Genomic DNA, 20,955 nt, shown 5'->3' with positions numbered 1-20,955 from the left:
AATTTGCTCTGTTTGCTGCTTGCTGAGCATCTTGAATCTCTAAATTTACGTTTTTGTCAAAGTTTCTGCTCTTAGTAAGAATTATTTTACCTAAAAAATAAGATTTTTTCTTTGCTTTCATAGAACACCTTATAATATGAAATTTAGACACTTTGATACTGTCCCACAAGGTTCTAAGGATGTATTCATTTTTTCCAATGTTTTTTCCTGTCTTTTCTTCAGTGTAGATCATTTCTGCTGCTCTGTTATCTTCAAGTTTACACACCCTTCTATCATCTCTGTTCAGTGGTTGAGCCCATGCAATGTCTTTTGTCATTTTTGGTAATTATATTTTTCAGTTCTGAATTTCTCAATGTGGACTTTTTTTATAGTTTTTATTTTTCTGCTAGAAATTTAGTGTTTCCAGTTTATAAGAGTATTAAGCATTACCACATTTAATATGGTTATAATAGTTGCTTTAAAGTCTTTATGTGATAATTACAACATGAGGCATCTCAAAATAGGCATCTGTCCCTTCTTTTCCTTGAGAATTTGTCACATTCTCCAGTGGCGTGTGTATGTGTGTGTTGTTTGTTTTAGCATGTGCAGTAAATTTTGGATTTTATTCTGGCCATTTTGAATATGATCATGTCATTTGTGAGTCATGTTTGTGCAGGTGCATTCAGACCATTTACATTTAGGGTGATTATGGATAGGTATGTACTTATTGCTATTGCAGGCTTTAGATTCGTGGTGACCAAATGTTCAAGGGTAACATCCTTACTATCTAAGAGTCTAATTTAACTCACTTAGTATGCTATTACACACACAAGCTAAAGGTTCTTTTTTTCTCTCTCTCCTTTTCTTCCTCCTCCATTCTTTATATATTGGGTATCGCATTCTGTACATTTTTATTACCTCTGGTGACAGCTATTTCACCTTAGAACCCTTCCATCTATAGGAGTCCCTCCAGAATACACTGTAGAGATGGTTTGTGGGAGGTAAATTCTCTCAGCTTTTGCTTATCTGGAAATTGTTTAATCCCTCCTTCAAATTTAAATGATAACCTTGCCAGGTAGAATATTCTTGGTTCGAGGCCCTTCTGCTTCATTGCATTAAATGTATCATGCCACTCCCTTCTGGCCTGTAAGGTTTCTGCTGGGAAGGCTGCTGATGGCCTGATGAGTTTTCCTTTGTGTGTGATCTGTTTACTCTCTCTGGCAGCTTTTAATAATCTGTCCTTATCCTTGATCTTTGCCATTTTAATTAGTACACGTTTTGGTGTGGTCTTCCTTGGGTCCCTGGTGTTCAGAGATCTGTGCACCTCCACGGCCTGAAAGACTATCTCCTTCCCCAGATTGGGGAAGTTTTCAGCAATTACCTCCTCAAAGACACTTTGCCTTTTTCTTTCTCTTCTTCTTCTGGTACCCCTCTAATATGAATATTGTTCGTTTGGATTGGTCACACAGTTCTCCCAATATTCTTTCATTCCTAGAGACCCTTCTTTCCTTTTGCTCTTTCAGGATTAGTTGTGTTAATTATATTTTCATGCTCTATGTGGTTTTGGGAGGAGGCCTCTGTCTCACCTCTCATGCCGCCATCTTCAAACCAATCCTGTCAGTAGTGTGGCTTCTTTACACTGATGTTGTACTCACTGAGGGCAGGGGTCAACTCCTCCATGGTTAAGTGTACTCCCTTCATTTTGTGGTACTGCAGAGCATTGTGGGCAATATCTGAGATGAATTTATGTGCAGCTAGGGAGATGAGCTGAATTCCATGTGTGTTCAAGGCCTCAAAGCCAGCATGGTTCAGGCAGTATCCAGTCATGACATCTGGGAATAGAGATGTGGCATCCTCCAGCTGCAATCAGGAAGTCCACTGGAGGTGTGCTGAACACTGTCGGCCTCACTGCTCCATTGGCAGTGTTGAGCAGCGGGTAAACCCCGTTAGACACGGCCCCCTCTGAGGATGCCGCACCGCCTAGTGACAGCTTCCCCGCTCAGCTCAGCCAGCTCTCCAGCCTGCGCCACCCTGCTTCCCATGCCCCCTGCTGCGCCTCCAGCCCCAGACACCCGTACTGTCACTGTGCCTTGTTCTTTTTGGCAGCAGTGCGCTGATGGCCGTGCTGTAGGGGCTGAGGCAGTGGAAGCCGGTGCCTCCTTGAGGTCTGAGCCTGAGCCGCCACAGTTTGTCATCTGGGTGGGAGAGGCAGCTCTATATTTCCTCTTGACCGAGTTTTGGTATTTTATAAGCACCACCACCAACTAATTTGTCTATTTCCGCTATTTTGTCAAGTTTACGAGCTTAGAGCTGTTTATGCTATTTGCTTATCCTTTCAATGTCTTTAGGAATATAGTGATATGCCCTCTTTTGGGTAATTTGCTCTTGTTTCCTTTGGTTAGCTTGGCAGAGTTCTTTCAGTTTTATTGACATTTTTTTCCCTGCAAAGAACTAGCTTTTGATTTTACAGATTTTGTTGTCTAGTTTCATTGATTTCCATTCTGTTCTTTAGTATTTCCTTCTATATTTAGCTTTGGTTTTATTTGCTTTTCTCTTTCTAGATTTTTAAGATGGGAGCTTAGATTATTCTTTGGAGTTTTCTTTCTACTGTGATTTAGTGCCTTAATTTCTGTGTAAGAATCCTGTAAATTTCATGTTGTATTTCTATTTTCACACAATTCATATTGTTTTCTCTTTGCCCTTGAAATGTCTTTATTGACCCATGGGTTATCTCAAGGTGTATTTAATTTCCACACTTGAGGTCCTGTTTTTCTTTTAACTGTTTTGTTACTGATTTTAAGTTTATTACCCTCTTATCAGAAAACATTTTGTATGAAGTGAAATTTTTTCACTTGTTAAGATTAGTTTTATGACCCAGTATGTGATCTCACAGTGTATGTCATAATGCCCACTTGAGGAGACTGTACATTCTGTGGCCAGGCTACATACTGGAATGTCATCAGGACCTGGTGGTTGGTAGTGTTGGTCTATGGTGGTGGCGTTCCAGTTACAGACTTTTCTCTTTTCAGTTGTATCAATTTTTGCTTTGTGTAATTTGAAGCTCTTTTATCAGGTGAGTATACATTTAGAATTTGATGAATGAAATCATAACATTATGTAATGCCCCTTTTTACTCCTTGTAATTTTCCTAGCTCTGAAGCTCTGAATATTTTGTGTGGTAGTAATATAGCCTTGAGCTTTCTTTTGTTTAATGTTTTACATTTCCCTTAATGGAGGTCAGATTCTCTTAGCTTTCCATCATCTAAGTCTTTCTATCTCTCTGTCTGTCTCTCTCTCTCTCTCTCCCCCCGCTCTCTATTATTTTTGAATTCATTCCACAAAACTTTTGCTTAGATAAGGATTCTCTTCTGGGTTGGCAGTTCTTTTCTTTCCTCACTTTAAAGATACTATTGAACATTCTCTGGCCTCCATTGTACTTTATGAGAATTCTCTGATCATTCAAGTTTTAGTTTATCTTTGCTTTTTAGCATTATGACATGTTTAGGCTTATCAGGCCTACCTGTTTGTTACTGATTTTGAGTTTACGCCTTATTGGGCCTAAACTCTTTGAATTTGCTCTGTTTGCTGCTTGCTGAGCATCTTGAATCTCTAAATTTACGTTTTTGTCAAAGTTTCTGCTCTTAGTAAGAATTATTTTACCTAAAAAATAAGATTTTTTCTTTGCTTTCATAGAACACCTTATAATATGAAATTTAGACACTTTGATACTGTCCCACAAGGTTCTAAGGATGTATTCATTTTTTCCAATGTTTTTTCCTGTCTTTTCTTCAGTGTAGATCATTTCTGCTGCTCTGTTATCTTCAAGTTTACACACCCTTCTATCATCTCTGTTCAGTGGTTGAGCCCATGCAATGTCTTTTGTCATTTTTGGTAATTATATTTTTCAGTTCTGAATTTCTCAATGTGGACTTTTTTTATAGTTTTTATTTTTCTGCTAGAAGTTTAGTGTTTCCAGTTTATAAGAGTATTAAGCATTACCACATTTAATATGGTTATAATAGTTGCTTTAAAGTCTTTATGTGATAATTACAACATGAGGCATCTCAAAATAGGCATCTGTCCCTTCTTTTCCTTGAGAATTTGTCACATTCTCCAGTGGCGTGTGTATGTGTGTGTTGTTTGTTTTAGCATGTGCAGTAAATTTTGGATTTTATTCTGGCCATTTTGAATATGATCATGTCATTTGTGAGTCATGTTTGTGCAGGTGCATTCAGACCATTTACATTTAGGGTGATTATGGATAGGTATGTACTTATTGCTATTGCAGGCTTTAGATTCGTGGTGACCAAATGTTCAAGGGTAACATCCTTACTATCTAAGAGTCTAATTTAACTCACTTAGTATGCTATTACACACACAAGCTAAAGGTTCTTTTTTTCTCTCTCTCCTTTTCTTCCTCCTCCATTCTTTATATATTGGGTATCGCATTCTGTACATTTTTATTACCTCTGGTGACAGCTATTTCACCTTAGAACCCTTCCATCTATAGGAGTCCCTCCAGAATACACTGTAGAGATGGTTTGTGGGAGGTAAATTCTCTCAGCTTTTGCTTATCTGGAAATTGTTTAATCCCTCCTTCAAATTTAAATGATAACCTTGCCAGGTAGAATATTCTTGGTTCGAGGCCCTTCTGCTTCATTGCATTAAATGTATCATGCCACTCCCTTCTGGCCTGTAAGGTTTCTGCTGGGAAGGCTGCTGATGGCCTGATGAGTTTTCCTTTGTGTGTGATCTGTTTACTCTCTCTGGCAGCTTTTAATAATCTGTCCTTATCCTTGATCTTTGCCATTTTAATTAGTACACGTTTTGGTGTGGTCTTCCTTGGGTCCCTGGTGTTCAGAGATCTGTGCACCTCCACGGCCTGAAAGACTATCTCCTTCCCCAGATTGGGGAAGTTTTCAGCAATTACCTCCTCAAAGACACTTTGCCTTTTTCTTTCTCTTCTTCTTCTGGTACCCCTCTAATATGAATATTGTTCGTTTGGATTGGTCACACAGTTCTCCCAATATTCTTTCATTCCTAGAGACCCTTCTTTCCTTTTGCTCTTTCAGGATTAGTTGTGTTAATTATATTTTCATGCTCTATGTGGTTTTGGGAGGAGGCCTCTGTCTCACCTCTCATGCCGCCATCTTCAAACCAATCCTGTCAGTAGTGTGGCTTCTTTACACTGATGTTGTACTCACTGAGGGCAGGGGTCAACTCCTCCATGGTTAAGTGTACTCCCTTCATTTTGTGGTACTGCAGAGCATTGTGGGCAATATCTGAGATGAATTTATGTGCAGCTAGGGAGATGAGCTGAATTCCATGTGTGTTCAAGGCCTCAAAGCCAGCATGGTTCAGGCAGTATCCAGTCATGACATCTGGGAATAGAGATGTGGCATCCTCCAGCTGCAATCAGGAAGTCCACTGGAGGTGTGCTGAACACTGTCGGCCTCACTGCTCCATTGGCAGTGTTGAGCAGCGGGTAAACCCCGTTAGACACGGCCCCCTCTGAGGATGCCGCACCGCCTAGTGACAGCTTCCCCGCTCAGCTCAGCCAGCTCTCCAGCCTGCGCCACCCTGCTTCCCATGCCCCCTGCTGCGCCTCCAGCCCCAGACACCCGTACTGTCACTGTGCCTTGTTCTTTTTGGCAGCAGTGCGCTGATGGCCGTGCTGTAGGGGCTGAGGCAGTGGAAGCCGGTGCCTCCTTGAGGTCTGAGCCTGAGCCGCCACAGTTTGTCATCTGGGTGGGAGAGGCAGCTCTATATTTCCTCTTGACCGAGTTTTGGTATTTTATAAGCACCACCACCAACTAATTTGTCTATTTCCGCTATTTTGTCAAGTTTACGAGCTTAGAGCTGTTTATGCTATTTGCTTATCCTTTCAATGTCTTTAGGAATATAGTGATATGCCCTCTTTTGGGTAATTTGCTCTTGTTTCCTTTGGTTAGCTTGGCAGAGTTCTTTCAGTTTTATTGACATTTTTTTCCCTGCAAAGAACTAGCTTTTGATTTTACAGATTTTGTTGTCTAGTTTCATTGATTTCCATTCTGTTCTTTAGTATTTCCTTCTATATTTAGCTTTGGTTTTATTTGCTTTTCTCTTTCTAGATTTTTAAGATGGGAGCTTAGATTATTCTTTGGAGTTTTCTTTCTACTGTGATTTAGTGCCTTAATTTCTGTGTAAGAATCCTGTAAATTTCATGTTGTATTTCTATTTTCACACAATTCATATTGTTTTCTCTTTGCCCTTGAAATGTCTTTATTGACCCATGGGTTATCTCAAGGTGTATTTAATTTCCACACTTGAGGTCCTGTTTTTCTTTTAACTGTTTTGTTACTGATTTTAAGTTTATTACCCTCTTATCAGAAAACATTTTGTATGAAGTGAAATTTTTTCACTTGTTAAGATTAGTTTTATGACCCAGTATGTGATCTCACAGTGTATGTCATAATGCCCACTTGAGGAGACTGTACATTCTGTGGCCAGGCTACATACTGGAATGTCATCAGGACCTGGTGGTTGGTAGTGTTGGTCTATGGTGGTGGCGTTCCAGTTACAGACTTTTCTCTTTTCAGTTGTATCAATTTTTGCTTTGTGTAATTTGAAGCTCTTTTATCAGGTGAGTATACATTTAGAATTTGATGAATGAAATCATAACATTATGTAATGCCCCTTTTTACTCCTTGTAATTTTCCTAGCTCTGAAGCTCTGAATATTTTGTGTGGTAGTAATATAGCCTTGAGCTTTCTTTTGTTTAATGTTTTACATTTCCCTTAATGGAGGTCAGATTCTCTTAGCTTTCCATCATCTAAGTCTTTCTATCTCTCTGTCTGTCTCTCTCTCTCTCTCTCCCCCCGCTCTCTATTATTTTTGAATTCATTCCACAAAACTTTTGCTTAGATAAGGATTCTCTTCTGGGTTGGCAGTTCTTTTCTTTCCTCACTTTAAAGATACTATTGAACATTCTCTGGCCTCCATTGTACTTTATGAGAATTCTCTGATCATTCAAGTTTTAGTTTATCTTTGCTTTTTAGCATTATGACATGTTTAGGCTTATCAGGCCTACCTGTTTGTTACTGATTTTGAGTTTACGCCTTATTGGGCCTAAACTCTTTGAATTTGCTCTGTTTGCTGCTTGCTGAGCATCTTGAATCTCTAAATTTACGTTTTTGTCAAAGTTTCTGCTCTTAGTAAGAATTATTTTACCTAAAAAATAAGATTTTTTCTTTGCTTTCATAGAACACCTTATAATATGAAATTTAGACACTTTGATACTGTCCCACAAGGTTCTAAGGATGTATTCATTTTTTCCAATGTTTTTTCCTGTCTTTTCTTCAGTGTAGATCATTTCTGCTGCTCTGTTATCTTCAAGTTTACACACCCTTCTATCATCTCTGTTCAGTGGTTGAGCCCATGCAATGTCTTTTGTCATTTTTGGTAATTATATTTTTCAGTTCTGAATTTCTCAATGTGGACTTTTTTTATAGTTTTTATTTTTCTGCTAGAAGTTTAGTGTTTCCAGTTTATAAGAGTATTAAGCATTACCACATTTAATATGGTTATAATAGTTGCTTTAAAGTCTTTATGTGATAATTACAACATGAGGCATCTCAAAATAGGCATCTGTCCCTTCTTTTCCTTGAGAATTTGTCACATTCTCCAGTGGCGTGTGTATGTGTGTGTTGTTTGTTTTAGCATGTGCAGTAAATTTTGGATTTTATTCTGGCCATTTTGAATATGATCATGTCATTTGTGAGTCATGTTTGTGCAGGTGCATTCAGACCATTTACATTTAGGGTGATTATGGATAGGTATGTACTTATTGCTATTGCAGGCTTTAGATTCGTGGTGACCAAATGTTCAAGGGTAACATCCTTACTATCTAAGAGTCTAATTTAACTCACTTAGTATGCTATTACACACACAAGCTAAAGGTTCTTTTTTTCTCTCTCTCCTTTTCTTCCTCCTCCATTCTTTATATATTGGGTATCGCATTCTGTACATTTTTATTACCTCTGGTGACAGCTATTTCACCTTAGAACCCTTCCATCTATAGGAGTCCCTCCAGAATACACTGTAGAGATGGTTTGTGGGAGGTAAATTCTCTCAGCTTTTGCTTATCTGGAAATTGTTTAATCCCTCCTTCAAATTTAAATGATAACCTTGCCAGGTAGAATATTCTTGGTTCGAGGCCCTTCTGCTTCATTGCATTAAATGTATCATGCCACTCCCTTCTGGCCTGTAAGGTTTCTGCTGGGAAGGCTGCTGATGGCCTGATGAGTTTTCCTTTGTGTGTGATCTGTTTACTCTCTCTGGCAGCTTTTAATAATCTGTCCTTATCCTTGATCTTTGCCATTTTAATTAGTACACGTTTTGGTGTGGTCTTCCTTGGGTCCCTGGTGTTCAGAGATCTGTGCACCTCCACGGCCTGAAAGACTATCTCCTTCCCCAGATTGGGGAAGTTTTCAGCAATTACCTCCTCAAAGACACTTTGCCTTTTTCTTTCTCTTCTTCTTCTGGTACCCCTCTAATATGAATATTGTTCGTTTGGATTGGTCACACAGTTCTCCCAATATTCTTTCATTCCTAGAGACCCTTCTTTCCTTTTGCTCTTTCAGGATTAGTTGTGTTAATTATATTTTCATGCTCTATGTGGTTTTGGGAGGAGGCCTCTGTCTCACCTCTCATGCCGCCATCTTCAAACCAATCCTGTCAGTAGTGTGGCTTCTTTACACTGATGTTGTACTCACTGAGGGCAGGGGTCAACTCCTCCATGGTTAAGTGTACTCCCTTCATTTTGTGGTACTGCAGAGCATTGTGGGCAATATCTGAGATGAATTTATGTGCAGCTAGGGAGATGAGCTGAATTCCATGTGTGTTCAAGGCCTCAAAGCCAGCATGGTTCAGGCAGTATCCAGTCATGACATCTGGGAATAGAGATGTGGCATCCTCCAGCTGCAATCAGGAAGTCCACTGGAGGTGTGCTGAACACTGTCGGCCTCACTGCTCCATTGGCAGTGTTGAGCAGCGGGTAAACCCCGTTAGACACGGCCCCCTCTGAGGATGCCGCACCGCCTAGTGACAGCTTCCCCGCTCAGCTCAGCCAGCTCTCCAGCCTGCGCCACCCTGCTTCCCATGCCCCCTGCTGCGCCTCCAGCCCCAGACACCCGTACTGTCACTGTGCCTTGTTCTTTTTGGCAGCAGTGCGCTGATGGCCGTGCTGTAGGGGCTGAGGCAGTGGAAGCCGGTGCCTCCTTGAGGTCTGAGCCTGAGCCGCCACAGTTTGTCATCTGGGTGGGAGAGGCAGCTCTATATTTCCTCTTGACCGAGTTTTGGTATTTTATAAGCACCACCACCAACTAATTTGTCTATTTCCGCTATTTTGTCAAGTTTACGAGCTTAGAGCTGTTTATGCTATTTGCTTATCCTTTCAATGTCTTTAGGAATATAGTGATATGCCCTCTTTTGGGTAATTTGCTCTTGTTTCCTTTGGTTAGCTTGGCAGAGTTCTTTCAGTTTTATTGACATTTTTTTCCCTGCAAAGAACTAGCTTTTGATTTTACAGATTTTGTTGTCTAGTTTCATTGATTTCCATTCTGTTCTTTAGTATTTCCTTCTATATTTAGCTTTGGTTTTATTTGCTTTTCTCTTTCTAGATTTTTAAGATGGGAGCTTAGATTATTCTTTGGAGTTTTCTTTCTACTGTGATTTAGTGCCTTAATTTCTGTGTAAGAATCCTGTAAATTTCATGTTGTATTTCTATTTTCACACAATTCATATTGTTTTCTCTTTGCCCTTGAAATGTCTTTATTGACCCATGGGTTATCTCAAGGTGTATTTAATTTCCACACTTGAGGTCCTGTTTTTCTTTTAACTGTTTTGTTACTGATTTTAAGTTTATTACCCTCTTATCAGAAAACATTTTGTATGAAGTGAAATTTTTTCACTTGTTAAGATTAGTTTTATGACCCAGTATGTGATCTCACAGTGTATGTCATAATGCCCACTTGAGGAGACTGTACATTCTGTGGCCAGGCTACATACTGGAATATCATCAGGACCTGTTGGTTGGTAGTGTTGGTCTATGGTGGTGGCGTTCCAGTTACAGACTTTTCTCTTTTCAGTTGTATCAATTTTTGCTTTGTGTAATTTGAAGCTCTTTTATCAGGTGAGTATACATTTAGAATTTGATGAATGAAATCATAACATTATGTAATGCCCCTTTTTACTCCTTGTAATTTTCCTAGCTCTGAAGCTCTGAATATTTTGTGTGGTAGTAATATAGCCTTGAGCTTTCTTTTGTTTAATGTTTTACATTTCCCTTAATGGAGTTCAGATTCTCTTAGCTTTCCATCATCTAAGTCTCTCTCTCTCTCTCTCTCTCTCTCTTCCTCCCCCCCTCTATTATTTTTGAATTCATTCCACAAAACTTTTGCTTAGATAAGGATTCTCTTCTGGGTTGGCAGTTCTTTTCTTTCCTCACTTTAAAGATACTATTGAACATTCTGTCACCTCCATTGTATTTTATGAGAAATCTGTGATCATTCAAGTTTGAGCTTATCTTTGTTTTTTGGCATTATGACATGTTTAGGCCTTATCAGACGTAAGTGTTTGTTATTGATTTTAAATTTTGTACTTATTAGGCCTAAACTCTTTGAATTTGCTCTGTCTGGGTGGGAGAGGCAGCTCTCTATTTCTTCTTGACTGAGTTTTGGTATTTTATAAGCACCACCACCAACTAATTTGTCTATTTCCGCTATTTTGTCAAGTTTACGAGCTTAGAGCTGTTTATGCTATTTGCTTATCCTTTCAATGTCTTTAGGAATATAGTGATATGCCCTCTTTTGGGTAATTTGCTCTTGTTTCCTTTGGTTAGCTTGGCAGAGTTCTTTCAGTTTTATTGACATTTTTTTCCCTGCAAAGAACTAGCTTTTGATTTTACAGATTTTGTTGTCTAGTTTCATTGATTCCCATTCTGTTCTTTAGTATTTCCTTCTATATTTAGCTTTGGTTTTATTTGCTTTTCTCTTTCTAGATTTTTAAGATGGGAGTTTAGATTATTCTTTGGAGTTTTTTTTCTACTGTGATTTAGTGCCTTAATTTCTGTGTAAGAATCCTGTAAATTTCATGTTGTATTTCTATTTTCACACAATTCATATTGTTTTCTCTTTGCCCTTGAAATGTCTTTATTAACCCATGGGTTATCTCAAGGTGTATTTAATTTCCACGCTTGAGGTCCTGTTTTTCTTTTAACTGTTTTCTTACTGATTTTAAGTTTATTACCCTCTTAACAGAAAACATTTTGTATTAAGTGAAATTTTTTCACTTGTTAAGATTAGTTTTATGACCCAGTATGTGATCTCACAGTGTATGTCATAATGCCCACTTGAGGAGACTGTACATTCTGTGGCCAGGCTACATACTGGAGTGTCATCAGGACCTGTTGGTTGGTAGTGTTGGTCTATGGTGGTGGCGTTCCAGTTACAGACTTTTCTCTTTTCAGTTGTATCAATTTTTGCTTTGTGTAATTTGAGCTCTTTTATCAGGTGAGTATACATTTAGAATTTGATGAATGAAATCATAACATTATGTAATGCCCCTTTTTACTCCTTGTAATATTCCTAGCTCTGATGCTCTGAGTATTTTGTGTTGTAGTAATATAGCCTTGAGGTTTCTTTTGTTTAATGTTTTACTTTTCCCTTACTGGAGGTCAGATTCTCTTAGCTTTCCATCATCTAAATCTCTCTGTCTCTCTCCCTCTTTCTCTCTCCCCCCCCCCCTCTATTATTTTTGAATTCATTCCAAAAAACTTTTGCTTAGATAAGGATTCTCTTCTGGGTTGGCAGTTCTTTTCTTTCCTCACTTTAAAGATACTATTGAACATTCTGTCGCCTCCATTGTATTTTATGAGAAATCTGTGATCATTCAAGTTTGAGCTTATCTTTGTTTTTTGGCATTATGACATGTTTAGGCCTTATCAGACGTAAGTGTTTGTTACTGATTTTGAGTTTACGCCTTATTGGGCCTAAACTCTTTGAATTTGCTCTGTCTGGGTGGGAGAGGCAGCTCTCTATTTCTTCTTGACTGAGTTTTGGTATTTTATAAGCACCACTACCAACTAATTTGTCTATTTCCGCTATTTTGTCAAGTTTACAAGCTTAGAGCTGTTTATGCTATTTGCTTATCCTTTCAATGTCTTTAGGAATATAGTAATATGCCCTCTTTTGGGTAATTTCCTCTTGTTTCCTTTGGTTAGCTTGGCAGAGTTCTTTCAGTTTTATTGACATTTTTTTCCCTGCAAAGAACTAGCTTTTGATTTTACAGATTTTGTTGTCTAGTTTCATTGATTTCCATTCTGTTCTTTAGAATGAGCATCTTGTTTCTCTAAATTTATGTTTTTGTGAAATCTGGGATCTCTTCTGCTTTTAGTAAGATTTCTTTTTCTAAAAAAGTAAAATTTTATTTTCCTTTGTATAACACCTTAATCTGAAATATAGGCAATCGCATACTGTTCCAGAAGTTTCTATGGATGTATTCATTTTTTACAATGTTTTTTTTCTTTCTTTGCAAAATTTTTTCAAAATTTTATATAAAGTCATGCTTGTAATAAAGGTACTGTAATTTGATGATTGAAAGTTCTTAAATAAGGTCTTAGGTACATAGTAGGCTGTTTGTTTTACACAGGTGTATAAATTGAATAGGGACAGTTTATATAGAATTTAGTTCGATCTCATTTTAGGAGTGATAAGCTAAATGACTTTCCTGTCGTCACATGTTCTTGGAAGAATTGTTATTGAAGCATTGTTCCAGGGAACTATCTTCCAGATCAGAGTGATTGGTAGATGTGAAGAATATGATGTAGCCTCAAAAATGTTAGAAAAGGAATACAAACTAGTAATTTGAATTTTTGCTGCAATGTAGTATTAATTTAGGGAAGTGCAAAAGATATGTAAATGTGTTTTATGTTGTTAGAAATTTAATAACGAGCATTATAATTGGTTCAGTTGACTTCACTAAAAATGAGACAGGCTCAAAAAATTCTCTGTGGTTTACACATTTTTTGAAATTAATAAAATTAAAAACATTCAAAAATTTAAAAAATATGCTTTGGGCATAGAAAACACTCGCTAGAGCTTTATTTTCCCTTATCAGTTTAATGAAATCAATTTTTGGAATTTTTAATTTTAATTGGTAAATTTAGGGAGTTCATGATAACTAACATTTAGTGTACTGGCTACTGCTCCTGAGTGCTGGTCTGCACTTAAAATTTATTGCCTCATTTAACCCTCACAGCTACTCTGGGAGGTAGGTTATTTCTTTCATTTTATAGATTTGGGAAATGAGGCTACCCAAGTTCATAGTTGGCAAATAATTGTTGTCAGGATTCCTATCTAGGCAGTGTCATTCCAGAACCAGGTTCTGAAGCCTGTCATTTATAGCTGCCATTTTTGAAATTTGGTAATCTGATATAAAGGAACTGATACCAGAATCACCAGGGAATTCTGTAGTGTGTCTACTTACATAATGAAGCAGATTTGATAAGGCCATATTTTAATATGAATTAGGTTATGGAGGAAACAGTTATCTATGTTAAATTCATTATTTTCTTCCATTGCATTTTTCTTAGGAATGTCTGTTGAGTTTATTAAACACTACCATGTGGTATCTGAAAGGAAAAGAAATCTTACTGAATTAAATCTATTATCTATTTTCTTGCATTTGAAGGTCCTTAATAGATGGGAATCTTCCTGTTGTTAGAAACATATTATGGGTACATTTTGAGTTGTTGGGCACGTTTTTAATGGTCTTCCTTCTATATTATCTCTTTTGCTGATGAGCTTATTGCATCAGAGTTAGATAAATCTCTAAGTACTGATACAGAAAGCCTTCCAGTACATATAGATTTATGTAATTTTTAGAAGTGTATCTATAGTATGTACTTACATACTATGTATAGTGGGAATCTTTTTTTTAAACCAGCATGGGTGATTGTGATGATGAGCTGGGTTAAAGACTCCTGTGCTAGTAGGCAACACTTTTTCAGTGAAATTCCACGTCTAAGATAATTTTATATATGTAGTCAGAAAATGATATACTAATTATTCTTAGCAACTTTTGCTTTTCCTTTTTTCTTTTCTCATTTCTCTACAATTGCTTATGCCACCGTGGCTTCCTTCATACCGATTTCCCAAGGATTGGGAGAGCAGCATAAAATTAGAATCCGACTGCTGACTGCCCAGCAGGATGTCGTCAACTATCCAAGCACAGAGCCTGAAGGACCCTGAGATTGCAGAGCTCTTCTCCAAAGAAGATCCAGAGAAGTGCTTCACAGATTTCAAAAAAGTTTCCCAGGGAGGCTTTGGAGCAGTGTTTTTTGTAAGTGTTAAAGGCTTAATGTCAGTGACCAGCATTTATTTAATATCCAGTCCTGGCAGAGTAAAAATCAGGAGTACAAAAAGACATATGCAGTAGTCTATTTTAGAGTCACTTGCATTAGGTACATAAAAAGAGATCATTTTATTTATTGAGCTTCTTAGATTATTGAAAAAATGGGAAAGATATTCGGCTTTAATTTCCATGTTGTTTCCACTACTTGAGCAGTTTTATGACTTACATTGTTATTGAATCAAATATTGCAAAACACTGACTTACTTGAAGTCCCATACACACATTTTATGATTATTCATTCATTATTTCTTCCTATTAAGATTGCTTTTTTTTCTCAGCAACAAGTTTGTATAGATGTTTAATATTTTGGTAGTGTTACAGATTTAGTTTTTTCATTTTAATGGCTATCTTAAATACAGTGAATTCTTCCACAGATGTCTAGAGATGATTAATCCTTCTTACTGAACTCATTTGAAATGTTTGCAGCTATCCTCTTGTGCCTTCTTTATATAGCATCTTTTTTTTTTAAACACATAATGACAATTTGGCTCTTACTTTCTAAAGAGTTAACTTTCATGTTTCTGTTATGCTTTTATTTTTTTATGAAAATTCCACAGCAGTGGTAAATATAGTAATGGTGATAGCATTTTAGCTGTCTTGTCTTAATTCTAGTTAATAGTTGTTTACAATAGGCATGATTTATCATGTTGAGGAATTACCTTTCCCATGTGGGTTTTCTAAGTTTGGTCTTCCCGGCATTAAATACATTTGGAGTTGGGCTCTTTCTGCATTTTCAGCATTTATATGTATAAGTATATATTTTTCCCCTTTGATTTGTAAAAAATATGGCAAATTATGAAATGTTTTCCTGTATCAAAATTTTGCATTTCTGTGGTAATAAATTTTATCCAAATGAAATATTCTTTTAATGCCCTGTAATATTTGGTTTTAAATTTTTATTTAGAGTTCCCTTGTCTACATTTGTAAGTCAGATTGGTCCCTGACTTTCTATTTTGTGCTGCTTGTGAGGGTTTAGTTGCTGGGTCAGACCGCCTCCATACGATTAGTGGGACAGCTTTCCTTTCCCTCCCCTTTTATCCTGGGAAGTTCCCCTGGTGAAACTGCTCCCCTCACAACTAATTTAAAGATGATTAGTATTCTTTTCAATCTTCCACCACTGTTTTACTCAGATTTTCTTCTCTAGATCAATGTTAGTAGTTCTTTCCTAGAGAATTATCCATTTCATTGAAATTTTGACATTTACAGGCCTAGCATAGACTTGTACTAGTCATTTGTTTGTTTGTTTATAGTTCTGTTCAAATTTCTATATTTTTCCTCTCAACTAGCTCATTCAAAGATAAACATGCATTATTTTTATTTCTAAAGTACCAGTTCCTTGATAATTTGATATGCTTTTTACTACTTATGTTTTTAATGTTCTTTAAAAGCAGTTTTGGTATCTTTTTGGACATGGTAGTTTATAAATGTTAGGTTTTACAGTGATCTTCTGTCTTTTTTAGGCACGAGATGTGCACACCAATGACGCGGTGGCTATCAAGAGAATACCTTTCAGTGGAAAGAAGGCTATGGAGGTAGGTGAAATATATATGTTCGTATTGGCATGTTAAAGAAAGCCATACCATTTTTAATTGGGGATAGGTGGGAATTTTTTCAAAAAATCTTGAAAAATATACAAATACTAAGGTTTATCTCAGTGAATTTTCTTCCACAGACTCCGTGTGCCCATTTAACCTGTACCTAGAGCCATAAACAACATTCATGACATCCCAGAAACCTCCCAACTGCGTCCCTTACTCTTAATTTTTTTAGATATGTGCTGCTGACATGAGTTTAATTTTTTAAATTGTTGTTTAGCAGATTATTCTATAATAGAGGGATTATCATGTCTGAGAAAGTAAACTAGAATAAGGTACATTTAATAGTAAGTATACTGGATATAAATTTTTAATGGTTGAGAAATTATTTAACGGCTGTTGCAAATAATCATTGGCAGCAGTGTATCTAGTCTGAAAAATAAGGCAGTGGGTAATAATCTGAAAAATAAAATTACTGATACTGTATTGCATGTACTTTAGTTCATCAGTATTCTGATTAGTTCTTCCTTAATTGCATAAGTTTATAAAATTACTTTCTAAGTCTGTTCTCTTTGTCTTTCTTTAATTCTTTAAAAATTTTATTTATTTTTAATTGTGATAAAGTACACAAAACAAATTTACCATCTTAACCACTTTAAGTGTAGGTTCAGTAGTGTTAAGGACAGTCACATTGCTGTGCAACCATCGCCACCATTCATCTCCAGAATTCTTTCATTTTGCAAAAGTGATATTCTACACCCATCAAACAGTAACACCTCATTCCCTCCTCCCCGCAGCCCTTGGAGATCACCTCTCCTCTTTCTGTCTCTATCAATTTGACTACTTTAGGTATCTCATGTAATTGAAATTATTCACTATTTGCCCTTTTGTGACTGGCTTGTTTCACTTAATATAGTGTCCTGAAAGTTCATCTATGTTGTAGTGTGTCAGAATTACCTTTCTTTTTAAAAGCTGAATAATATTCCTGTGTGTGTGTGTGTAAAAACACCACAGTTTGTCCATCTACCATCTGTTAATGGACACTAAGTTGCTTCTACCCCTTGGTTGTTGTGAATAATGCTGCTATGCACATAGGTATATGCCCAGAGGTAGAATTGCTAGATCAGTCTTTAATTTTTAAAGGTTTTGGCTTTCTACATTTCTGTAATCTCTGTTTTGTAAATACTGTTTTTGTGATAATCATACTTATGGGTATGATAACACTGTTGTGGTTGATCACTGTTTCATTATGTCGATACCTAAAAAAACTCTTAATAATTTCTAAAACCCCTAAAACACCTCCATTTTTTACAAGTTTAATTTTATTTGCCATTCTACGTATAACTTTAAAACCAGCTTTCATAGCAGACTTGTGTTGGAGTCTGTTTAATTAGTCATGCCTAGAACAAAAAGTTTCACCTAGGGCATCATCTTCTCTCATCTAATAGTGTATCCTTCCTGGAAGTTTTTTTTTCATTGAAGAATACAGGTTTTAGCTTGGTTTTGTTTTGAGAGTTTGCCTCCCAGAGCACTCAATTTTGAAATGTAAAGCCCATATGACACTTTCTGAAGTTAGCATCTTACAGCCTACACATTTTACACAGTGAATATCTTGGTATATTTTCTTGAGGGCTTATGAAATAACATAGGAGATATAGGATCTTAAATTCTAGTGCAAAACATTTTTTAAAGTTCTGTATTCTAGTTCCCCTACCTTTAGAAATATGATACAAGTCAGCGGTAAAGCCTGGAAAAACTGAAACAAGAACGAAAAACAGATTCCACGTTCCCATCCCCCATCTCCTAAGCCTCCAGAGTCTCTGGGTATGGACCCAAGTACCTGTGTTTTCAGAGTTCCCTGATTGCTTCTGACAAGTAACTGTATTTAGGACATGGCCTAAGTTTCTGAAGTTGTCATAGAGTAGCTTTTATTGCTGAAGGTTTATCTGTTATTTACTAGTAGGCGTCAGTGGGAAGGCTCTTCGTGAAATCCTGTAGGAAAATGTTTCCATGCTGCTTGGTTTTTCTGTGAACTTCCCTCTGTTATAACCTAAGTGTTCACTAGCATTTTAGAATATGAGCATTTAGGAATTTAGGTAATTAATTGATTTGAGTTTAAACAGCAGAAAAAACAACATTTGGTAGACAATATAAGCCAAAAACACAACAGCTGAACTTTAAGGTATGTAAATTATACAACAATAAAGCTGCAAAAAAGAAGGGGGAGGTTGAAATTTTGAAGAAAAACCACTATATGTAGTATATAGCTTTCAACAGACTTGGTGTGTGGTTGTAAAATTTTTATAAGACTCATTGATAATAAATTTTATGAAAATGAAAATATGTACTACCTGGAATGAATTTTATGTTATTGAGTTGTAAACTATATGAATGTAATTTCTTTAAAATATATTAGTTTGACATTTAAATATTACAAATGAAGCAAAGTTTTATGTTCTTGTTAACTTTTTAATCTAATAATTACTTTTGTACTTATATAGTTTTCTAAGGAAAGGCAACTGTTCCTAATTCTTTCCTTTATTCTTTTTTTTCTCCCCACAGAGATGGCAGGGTATTATTAAGGAAGTCAGGTTTCTCCGAACATTGAAACATCCCAACATCGTGGAATACAAAGGCTGCTATTTACGTGAGCACCGAGCATGGGTAGGTATCTGCTCTCCCCTTGCTGTAATTTTAGTAGGTTTGGTTTATGATTAATTTAAAAATGTCTCAAAATAGTTGTGTAAAGCCATGCGCAAACACCTTGAAATGTCAGTTCACACTGAGAAAGGAGCAGCTTTACCTGAAACTCTCAGGCAGTGAGAGAGAATAGAACTTTGCCAATTGACTAGAGATTCAGCTGACCGTTACGTGCACGGGAGAATGTTCTGATGTGTGTTAGCGGTATCATTCTTCAAATGCTTTATCAAACATTTGTGTGAGAACAATCCTATCAAAGGATGAAAATCAGCATATATTTTTGACATAAATGTATTGTAAGCTATTTAACCACAAGTACCTTGGTTGGAATATTGGTGGTGAATCCTGGTGAAATCTGAACTGATTGTGATTCTTTGGCTGAATAATACTAAGGGTAGAAAATTGGGACATTTTATTGCAGAAAAATGGAAATTAATTTTGCCCCATTGTTGAAACTAAGATAAGGTAGTAATCTTACAACAGTATAGGCACAGTAATTATGTCTTTTCAGAGAAAGGCTAACTTTTCTTTAAACAGGAATGACCTTTTATTTTTAATAAGCTACAGCTGATTATCATTTTAGTATACAGAACTTAGATTTATTTAGATTTGCAATGTTTGCTTTAATTTGGTGGTGATGGTACTCCTAAATTTGAGGCTGTGGTTGAAGCACAAACAGTGGCAGAGAGCGCAGGCTGCCTCTCTGTCTTCCAAGTTTCTCCATCTGTCAAACAAGGATGATAATAGGGTCTCCTTCCAGAGGTGGTTATGAGGATTAAATTAGTTAATATATATAACATACCTGGCACATACGAGGTGCTCTGTGTTTGCTTTATAGGAAAGATTTAAACGGTAACCCAAACTTGGTATATATAGAACCAGAGGACGACTTTCTGCTTCCTAACAATACCAGTATTGCTACTATAGGTTAATATGAATGGAATATGTATATTCCTTTATAGCTTTAGTTAGTAATTACATGAAACACACATCTTCTACAAGCAGTTATAGGTCGGCATTATAAAATATTAATGTAGCATTGGCTAAACTTCATGTATGCATTTAACAAGTTCCAAAATGTATACTTATATTTAAAGGTAATTGATAACTAGAGTTTTTTTCACTTCAAACTATCTTCTCGATCTCCTTGGTGAATTTATTTTATCTCATATAGAATCTTTTTATTTTAATAGTGTATTTTAATGTTTTTTATCATTTTTTCCCCCTGTAGCTTGTAATGGAATATTGTTTAGGATCTGCTTCAGGTTTGCTGAAAGGTAAGCCTCCTTTATTTATTAAGAAAAGAAAAGTATTAGTATAATAAAATGAGAATTCATTCACTGAGAGATTTTTAAAATAATGTTAAAACTTTCCCGTAAGAGTAAAACCGTTGTGTTTTCTAGATTCTCAGCGTGGTATGCACTGTCCTCATTAAATACTACGTTTTAGCATAACAGATGAGTTTTCTTTCATTGTGATTTAACAGGCATTTTTCTGCATTCTTTATCATTAAACTTAATTTGTTCCTTCTGTTCAGAATGAAGATATGTAGGAATATAAAAAGGGAAAGCTCTTTCATTGTTTTTATAATCATGAAATAATTGTTAAATGTTAACTTAGAGGAAAATTGGCTGTGAACTCTAATAAATAGGCACAACTGTGCACTTACTAAGTTCAATTGCTTTGTTTTACTATCTTGGAAAGCAAAAAATTCCTTCTTGCTAAATGTTACTTTTTTTAAACTGGCCCATATATTAGATATGTGTATATATATTTTAAAATAGAAATGTTCTATAGAATAATTATTTTCAAATAAAATCTTATTTCAAGTTTACCAAAAGCCATTACAAGAAATGGAAATAGCAGCAATTATACATGGTGCTCTTCAGGGATTAGCCTACTTACATTCCCGTGCCATGATCCATAGGTAAGTACCTTAAAAATTACCATACATTAATAAGCAAATCAGACCTAGAATTTATTAATCCTGAAAGCTTTGTTGGTTTTAGCTAAATAAAAGTATTCTGGAGTTTTACAAACTCATATTTTTTTAGGTTATCCGTGTCTTAAAATGAATATACTAATTTATTTGATCTCTTGGTTGAGAATAATTTTTATCTTTTTCTACACATGCTGCTGGGCTTTCCAAAGTATGTGCACTTTAGAGATTTGTGATAGAAATTTAATTATAGAAAAGTTGAATTTGTGAAGTGGGAAAGACGATAGGGATTATGTATTCTTACTTGTTTCATTTTACAGATGCAGAAACTGATGCCCCAATTTGTGACTC

At 36.2% G+C, this 20,955-nt stretch overlaps 1 protein-coding gene across 7 annotated transcripts in view; it reads left to right on the top strand.

Annotated features, from left to right (window-relative positions):
* The window catches only part of LOC140849278 (serine/threonine-protein kinase TAO1-like), a 135,688-nt gene that overhangs the window by 111,020 nt on the left and 3,713 nt on the right, over positions 1 to 20,955 (top strand). For all 7 annotated transcript variants that reach the window (XM_073236279.1, XM_073236276.1, XM_073236278.1 and 4 more), the window contains 5 exons: positions 14,176 to 14,358; positions 15,891 to 15,962; positions 18,528 to 18,629; positions 19,897 to 19,942; positions 20,496 to 20,592. In XM_073236279.1, coding sequence (XP_073092380.1) covers positions 14,227 to 14,358; positions 15,891 to 15,962; positions 18,528 to 18,629; positions 19,897 to 19,942; positions 20,496 to 20,592 — 449 coding nt within the window. In that variant the 5' untranslated portion in view covers positions 14,176 to 14,226. The remainder of the gene's footprint in view (positions 1 to 14,175; positions 14,359 to 15,890; positions 15,963 to 18,527; positions 18,630 to 19,896; positions 19,943 to 20,495; positions 20,593 to 20,955) is intronic.

The sequence above is a fragment of the Manis javanica genome, chromosome 4, assembly GCF_040802235.1.
Source record: "Manis javanica isolate MJ-LG chromosome 4, MJ_LKY, whole genome shotgun sequence".
In the NCBI taxonomy this organism is placed as follows: Eukaryota; Metazoa; Chordata; class Mammalia; order Pholidota; family Manidae; genus Manis; species Manis javanica.
The sequence above is the reverse complement of the archived record's forward strand: the minus strand, read 5'-3'. Positions and strand labels throughout refer to the sequence as shown.